We start from the raw sequence: 9052 nt of genomic DNA on the forward strand, positions 1-9052 counted from the left end.
GGTCCCTAGGGAGATTTGAAAAGTTCCAACATATTCTTGAGAATCTAGAAGGCAACATGCCTAGTGTGCATGTCACATGCACAGGATTTCATTTTTAAAAAAAGCACTCAGAACAAAAACATTACTTACTAGATAAAGACTTGATATCAGCTATTACAGATATGTTCTAAGAACTAAAAGAAACCAAATCTAAAGAATAAAAAGAAAGTTTGAGAATTATGCATCACCAAATAGAAAATATAAACCAAGAGATAGGAATTATTTAAAAAATAAAAGCTCTGAATGGAAAGGTATAATAATGAGATCTATTATTCAGTGCTACAGGAGCTCAAAAGCAAATCTAAACTAGTAGAAAAAAATGAATGAGCAAACTTGAAGATAGGTCAATTGAAACTAACCAGAGCAGCAAGAAAAAAATGCAGAAAAATGAACAGTCTCTGAGACCAACAGGGTACCAACAAAAATGTAAACATACTTATAAAGGAAATGCCAGAATAAGAGGAGAGACAAAAATAACATTTGAACAAAAATAACAGCTGAAAATTTTCACACATTGTTGAAAATGTCAATCCTCACAGACAAGAAGCTCAGCAAATTCCAAGTAGAATTAAAAAAAAAGAGAAGATATCCATACCTAGAACATTACAGTCAAAGTTTTGGAAGAAAAGACATAGGGAAAATCTTGAAAGAAGCATGATAAGCTTTCAAACACATTTGGTTGTTAACAATTTAAATAATCCTTCCCTGATTCTTTTGGTTTTAACACCATAAATAATGGGATTCATCATGGGTGGAATAAGAAGATAAATATTGGCTATAAAAATGTGAATATGTGGAGCAATGTGGTGGCCAAACCTATGAGTAAGAAAAGAGAAAAAGGCTGGTGTATAAAACACTAAGATGACCCATACATGGGAGACACATGTACTTAAAGTCTTGAGGCGGGCAGCTTTGGATGGGAGATTAAAGACAGTGAAGAGAATAAGGACATAGGAACAGATGATCAATATGAAATCTAATCCTCCTGTCAAGAATGCCACAATTAGGCTGTAAGCTCTACGAATTTTTGTCTCATTGCAAACCAGCTTTATCAGGGCCATAAACTCACAGTAGGTATGGGAGATTACATTAGTTCTACAGTAGGAAAGCCACCTCAGTAGGAAGGGGTGTGGACTGAGGAGTATGCCTCCTCTGAATAGAATGACTGAACCCAAGCTTGCAATCACTGCAGGTGTTAGGATAGTGGAATGTTTTAATGGGTGACAGATGGCTATGTAGCGGTCAAAAGCCATGGCTAAAATAAATCCAGATTCCATAGTAGACAGAGAATGGACAAGATACATTTGAGTGAGGCAGGTTTCAAAGTAGATCTCTCTGTAATTGAACCAGAAGAGGCTGAGTATCTTGGGAAGTGTAGAAGAAGTAAGCATCAAATCAGCCACTGACAGCATGCATAGAAAGAGGTACATGGGTTCATGTAGTTTACGGTCTGTCTTGACAATTAGTAGAAGGATGATATTTCCCATCAGTGACAGTAGGTAGACCAGGCAGAAAGGGATGGAGATCCATATGTGGACAGCCTCCAGTCCTGGAATGCCAAGCAGTTGGAAGGTGGTAGGGTGAGGATTGGTCCTATTGTCACCTAACATAATGGGAACAATGGATAGTCCATGATCCTATCCAAATTAAAAATCACAAATGTTATGAATATATCAATACCAATTTTTTTTCATAATTACAGGCTGGGAGAGAGATTGACATCCAATAATATCCAACTGTCTAGTGAATGATTTCTTCAATAGTACAACCTTGCAATGCATTGAATATATAGGACTGACTTTTTTGGGTAAGAAAACTAAGTAGAAGAGTATTTTTTATCTGTATGTCTGTCTATGCATCTATTTATCCATCTCATTCTCTTTTTTCAGGAAGTGTTGTCTAAATTGGCTAGATATATCTTAGTAGTATCATAGTATTACAGAGGTAATTAAGATATTGCTAAATATGAAGATATAATTATTTACCATCTGAGACAGTTAAAAAAGTGAAATTCTAACCATCATGAATAAGATCAGCCATTCGTATATTTAACCCCTCTTAACCCCTCCCAATGATATGGCTTATAATTATAAGGGAAAGGAGACTTGGGAAATGCTAAAGAACAAATGGGGCAAAAAGCCAAAAAATCCAAAGTAAGAGCAAACTGGTCCTATACTGAAAGGTGATTCACTGAGTTAATAAAGGAGGGACCCTTGTCTTCACAAAAATCACCTAACTGAATGGTAAGAAATCATTTTGTAAAGGACTAGCCAATAAAGAAAATGGTTAAGTCTGGAAAACCTGGACATTCAGATTACTATATATTTGTGCTCTTTTGTAAATGATCAATCAAACTCTTCTAGAACTGGATAATATATTATTCAATTACACAGTACACTTGTCACTAATTTTGCTTCTCAAGCAAACTTTCAAGTGGAACTCTTGGTTCCCAGACATCAGCTTCTCAGAGAGCATGCCTTGGAATGTGTGAAAAACTGTTTTGTAAAGGCATCCTGATAATACTAACTTTTAAATTGATAAATCATTATTTTGGTTCAAATATCAGTATATAGTGAGCTTACATAATTATATATTATATATAATATAGCCATCCTTTTTAGTCTGAGTAAATATAAGTACAATAAAAATAAAATTTTGGCCAGTGTAGCTCATAACTATATCCTAGGGCCAGGTTAACAAAAGTTATGAATGAAGTGTATATCGCAGCTTAAATATTGAGTCCATCTCCTTCTTCTACATTACTTTTTGTCAAATCAAGAGTTGATCTACCTTTCAGACAGCCCCACACAGGTGCTGAGTCTTCACTACTTAAGACTGGACATAGAATCTCCATCCTAAGCTCTACCATTCCTTTCTCATGGAAGCACTGAATTCTCCCTTCCTACCTTAAGTACAACTCTCCTACCCATAACCTGGTTATCTTACCTCTACAGTGAGGTGATCTCATTGCTCACCTTGAGACTCAGCTTAATATTGGCTATAGCTACAATAGGTGCCATTTTACTTCTTATGCTGGAGGATAAGAGGACCACAAGGAATATATTGTATATGGCCTCTCATGAGAATGCTATCTAATTATAAGTAGTTTCACTAATATCTCTAGTCTCTCCAGGCATAATTTGGTCTCTTGAAGGGAATCAATCTTGTGGTGTCCATGCCACCTGAGCTCTAAGCTTAGAAACCAATAGGAGATGGTCTCCAGACTCCAGATCTCTTAGAAACTTGATTTATGTACTTCTTGTGCTTAAGCACATGTAGGTGCTGTGATTAATGCTATCTTATGACATATGTGATGAGAGATGGAAGGAATAGAGGATATCAGGGAGGCCATGTTTATGAATTAATCATGGTGATCATATTAATATCTCTACATGCCTCCAAGTATTAAGTAACCTACATGAATTATGTCTAGTTCTGAAAAATAGTTAAAACTCCAGGGCATTTCCTCATCATGTTCCTATTCCTGAATCCCATTGGACATTGATGAAGTAAAGGATATGCATTATCTCCATGTACAAGAACATCAGCATTTGTGTTTTGGTTGGGATGTTAAGCAAAGATTGGATGATATGTTCCCCTTCATCTTTCTCTCCTTCTCTGTATTTCAGGAGGGATGGACTTTTCAGGGTATATGTCCCAGGATAACAGATCATCTGTACTTATGCTGGGTTTGTTCAATGAGGACAATGGCAAGAAAATATTAGGGAAGAGAAACAGAAAGCCACAACATTTCTCCCTACTTTTCATTCTCTTCAACTGTATCTACTCCAGGGCTCCAACTTCCAGAGGGGACTTCCATGGTTTCAGCTTCCACTGGGAGATTCATGTCTTTGAGATATGATTAAACTACTAGTACCTCTCTCTGTTTTCCCATCCTAGAGCTGGTATGGCTTTCTGCAGTTTCTGATTTCTAGGAATCTTTATTTTCAATGTATGTCTTTTTAGAAGTTTGATAATTTGTATAAATAAATATCAGTATTAAAATATCCATACTAAATAGTCAAGTGCCTTCTGTTTCTTGGTTAGATTCTGGCTAATACAGATGCCTTTCATAATAATATAGGGCTTTGATAATTGGTTGATTTAGAAAGAATGACTGAGTATTTTCCTCTTAGTTAACTCTTTTTAAATATTAGAAAGGGGGTAATAAAAAGCTACCAGCAGGTTGGAGGAGAAAATATGGTGTGAGAAGTGTGGTGGAAATCTCCTCCCCAAACCACATATATTTTGAAAATACAGCAAATACAACTAATCCTAAAAGAACGACCATACATAAGAGTACACCAGCCAGTCTACATCTCGGAGAAATCAACATTTCATGGAAAAGGGTAAAGTAAAAAGCCATGACCTGGCATGACCCAAGCACTCCCCCCACCCCAGCTCACCAGTGGGAGGAAGAGAATCTGAGAGGGGAGGGAGTGGAAGTACAGCACTGCTAAATACCCAGTTCTATCAACCTACCCCGGGAGTACAGACCCACATTGCATGATGTTCTGGAGATTAGAGGGGCTGAAAATCAAAGGAAGAAACTAAGACTGTGAACAGGTTCCCGCAATCGGCTGCCCTGGGAAAAGAAAAGCAGGCACTTTAAAAGACTTCTCAAAAGTCGAAAGGCTGCTAAAGGGGCAAGGGTTTAGGAGAAGGCACAGGTGGAAAAATCATTCTAGCACACTCAGCTGAGCAGGCTGGGAAATTTCAGGAGCTTCAGGTGCCCTATCCCCCTGGTTGACAATGCAGTCAAGAGGCCCCTCACCATGATAAGAAGCCTGTGGCTCCTTCTGCCCCACCAGCAACTGTGTGCAAACCCACTGTCCCCACCATTGCTGCAGATCAGATGGAGGGCAGCTCAGCCTACAACAACTACACAGCTTAACGCAGAAGCTTCTCCCTGTTCAAGGCTAACCAGCCCAGACAGTGGAAACAGGTACATGACCAGGAAGCATGAAAGGGCTTTGCCCTCATGGCAGAATCTGGGCCACTCGCCTGTAACTCCTGCCATCACCCTAGGCCATCCTGAAGGCCACCCTGCCCACAGCAGTTTAGGAGATTCATCCAGAGGGTGCTCCCTGCATGCAGTTAACTGGCACAGACATCAGAGACAGGCACAGTGACTGGCAAGCAGGAAGGGACTTCATCCTCCCAGCTGACACCTGCTCCACTAGCCAGCAACCACTTCTATCGTTGCAGGACTATGAAAAGGTAGAAAAACCTTGTTCAATCCAAAATCCATCAAACACCAGAAAGAAGGCTTGGTGAAACTGAAATCACCAATCTTCCTGAAAAAGAATTCAAAATAAAAGTCATAAGCATGCTAATGGAGCTACAGAAAAATATTCAAGGGCTAAGGGATGAATTCAGGAGGGAGATAACTGAAATGAAACAAACAATGGAGGGATTTAAAAGCAGATTAGATGATGTAGAGGAGACAGTAAATGGAATAGAAATTAAAGAATAGTAATACAGAGAAACTGAGGCAGAGAGAGTAAAAAAGATCTCTAGTAAAGAAAGAATATTAAGTGAACTGTGTGACCAATCCAAATGTAACAATATTCACATTATAGGGGCACCAGAAGAAAAAGAGAGAAAAAGAGAAAGGGTCTTGGAAGAAATAATTGCTGAAAACTTCCCCAATCTAGGGAAACAAAATAGCCTCTCAGGCCATGGAAGTCCATAGATATCCCAAAACAAGGGAACCAAGGAGTACAACACCAAGATATATAATAATTAAAATGGCAAAGATCAAGGACAAGGACAGAGCATTAAAGAAGCCAGAGAGAGAAAAAAAGATCACCTACAAAGGAAAACCAATCAGGCTATCATCAGACTTCTCAGCAGAAAAATTACAGGCAAGAAAGAAATGCCATGATATATTCAATGCAATGAAACAGAAGGGCCTCATACCAAGAATACTCTATCCTGGAAGATTATCATTTTGATTTGAAGGGGGAATTAAACAATTCCAAGATAAGCAAAAGTTAAGTGAAAGTTGAGGGAATTTACCACCTACAAACCATCTCTACAGTGTATTCTAAAGGGACTGTTATAGATGGAAGGATGCCTAAGGCTAAATAGCTATCACCAGAGGAAATAAAACCACAGCAAAGGAAGTAGACCAAGTAAATACTAACCAAATGCAAAATTAAACCAGCTACCCATGGTCCATCAAGGGATACACAAAGAGTACAGATTATGACACCTAACATATAAAGAGTGGAAGAAGGGAAGGAGAGAGAAAAGAATCATCAGATTGTGTTTATAATAGCGTAAGTGAGTTAAGATAGACTCCTAGATAGTAAATAAGCTGCCCTTGAACCTTTGGTAACCACGAGTCCAAAGCCTGAAATGGGAATAAGTACATTTCTATCAAAAATCACCCCAAATGTAAATGGAATGAATGCATGAATCAAAAGATACAGAGTTACAGAATGGATAAAAAAGCAAGACCCATCTATAGACTGCATGCAAGAGATTCACTTCAAACTCAAAGACATAAACAGACTAAAAGTGAAGGGACGAAAAAGATATTTCATGCAAACAATAGGGAGAAAAAAGCAGGAGTTGCAGTACTTGTATCAGACAAAATACACTTCAAAACAAAGACAGTAACAAGAGACAAAGAAGGACATTACATAATGATAAAGGGGTCAGTCCAATGAGAGGATATAACCATTATAAACATCTATGCACCCAACACAGGAGCACCTACATATGTGAAACAAATACTAACAGAAATAAAGGAGGAAATAGAATGCAATGCATTCATTTTAGGAGTCTTCATCTTCAACACACCACTCACTCCAAAGGACACATCAACCAGACAGAAAATAAATAAGGAGACAGAGGCACTAAACAACACATTAGAACAGATGGACCTAACAGACATCTATACAACACTCCAGGCAAAAGCAGAGGATACACATTCTTCTCAAGTACACATGGAACATTTTCCAAAATAGACCACATACTAGGCCACAAAAAGAGCCTCAGCAAATTCAAAAAGATTGAAATTGTACCAAGCAACTTCTCAGATCACAAAGGTATGAAACTAGAAATAAATTGTATGAGGAAAAAAAAAGGCTCAAAACACATGGAGGCTAAATGACATGCACCTCAATAATCAGTGGATCAATGACCAAATTAAAACAGAGGTCAAGCAATATATGGAGACAAATGAAAACAAAGGCCGGTGCCCCAAGTTCTGTGGGATGCAGTGAAGGCAGTTCTAAGAGGAAAGTATATAGCAATCCAGAGCTATTTAAACAAGGAAGAACAATCCCAAATGAACAGTCTAAATTCACAATTGTTGAAACTGGAAAAAAGAACAAATGAGGCCCCAAGTCAGTAGAAGGAGGAACATAATGAAGATCAGAGAAAAAATAAATAAAATTGAAAAGAATAAAACAATAGAAAAATTAATGAAACCAAGAGCTGGTTCTTTGAGAAAATAAACAAAATAGATAAACCCCTACAAAGGCTTATAAAAAAAAGACAGAATCCACACATAAACAGACCCAGAAATAAGAAAGGAAAAAATCAATACAGACACCATTGAAATACAAAGACTTATTAGAGAATACTATGAAAAATTATATGCTAACAAAGTGGATAACCTAGAAGAAATGGAAAACTTTCTAGAAAAATGAAACCTTTCAAGAATGACCCAGAAAGAAAGAAAATCTGAACATGCCAATTACAGGCAATGAAATTGAATCAGTAGTAGTCAAAAAACTACCCAAGAACAAAATCCTGGACCAGATGGATTCACACATAAATTTTATCAGACATTTAGAGAAGACATAATACCCATTCTCCTTAAAGTTTTCCAAAAAATAGAAGAGGACGGAATACTTCCAAACTCATTCTATGAAGCCAGCATCAATTTAATACCAAAACCAGGGAAAAACACCACAAAAAAAGAAAACTACAGACCAATATCTCTGATGAACATAGATGCAAAAATAGTCATCAAAATATTAGCAAACAGAATTCAAAAATACATCAAGAGGATCATACATCATGATCAAGTGGGATTCATCCCAGAGATGCAAGGATGGTGCAACATTCAAAAATCCATCAATGTCTTCCACTATATAAATAAAAAGAAGGAGAAAAATCACATGATCATCTCCATAGATGCTGGAAAAGTATTTGACAAAATTCAACATCCATTCATCATAAAAACTCTCAAGAAAATGGGAATAGAGGGCAAGTACCTCAACATAGTAAAGACCATATATGACAAACCCACAGCCAGCATCATATTTAACAGTGAAATGCTAAAAGCTTTTCCTTTAAGATCAGGAACAAGACAAGGATGCCCACTCTCCCCCCTTGTGTTCAACATAGTACTGGAGGTCCTAGCCACAGCTATAAGACAACACAAAGAAATAAAAGGCATCCGGATTGGTAAAGAGGAGTTAAAGTGTCACTGTTTCCAGATGACATGATACTGTACATAAAAATCCTGAAAATATCCACTCCAAAACTATTGGGACAAATAACAGAACACAGCAAAGTTGCAGAATACATAATTAATACACAGAAATCTGTTGCATTCCTATACACTAAGGATGAACTAGGAGAAAGACAAATCAGGAAAACAATTCCATTCACAATTGTATCAAAAAGAATAAAATACCTAAGAATTAACCTAACCAAAGAAGTGAAAGACCTATACCCTGAAAACTATAAGACACTCTTGGGAGAAATTGAAGAAGACACTAATAAATCGAAATTCATCCCATGCTCTTTGGTAGGAAGAATTAATATTGTCAAAATGGCCATCCTGCCTAAAGCAATCTACAGATTCAATGCAATCCCTATCAAAATACCAACAGCATTCTTCAATGAACTGAAACAAATAGTTCTAAAATTCATATGGAACTACAAAAGACTCCAAATAGCCAAAGCAATCCTAACAAGGAAGAATAAAGCAGGGGGGATTATGCTCCCCAACTTCAAGCTCTACTACAAAGCCACAGTAATCAAGACA

The 9052-nt window shown here is 37.4% G+C and overlaps 1 protein-coding gene across 1 annotated transcript; it reads right to left on the reverse strand.

Annotated features, from left to right (window-relative positions):
• Positions 1 to 704: 704 nt before the first annotated feature.
• LOC118912076 (olfactory receptor 52K2-like) lies at positions 705 to 1655 on the reverse strand. Its single transcript, XM_036884865.2, has one exon. It carries the CDS (start codon positions 1647 to 1649, stop codon positions 705 to 707), a length of 945 nt encoding a protein of 314 aa, XP_036740760.1. The 5' UTR covers positions 1650 to 1655.
• Positions 1656 to 9052: the final 7397 nt, after the last annotated feature.

The sequence above is a fragment of the Manis pentadactyla genome, chromosome 9 (genome assembly GCF_030020395.1).
Source record: "Manis pentadactyla isolate mManPen7 chromosome 9, mManPen7.hap1, whole genome shotgun sequence".
Classification (NCBI taxonomy): domain Eukaryota; kingdom Metazoa; phylum Chordata; class Mammalia; order Pholidota; family Manidae; genus Manis; species Manis pentadactyla.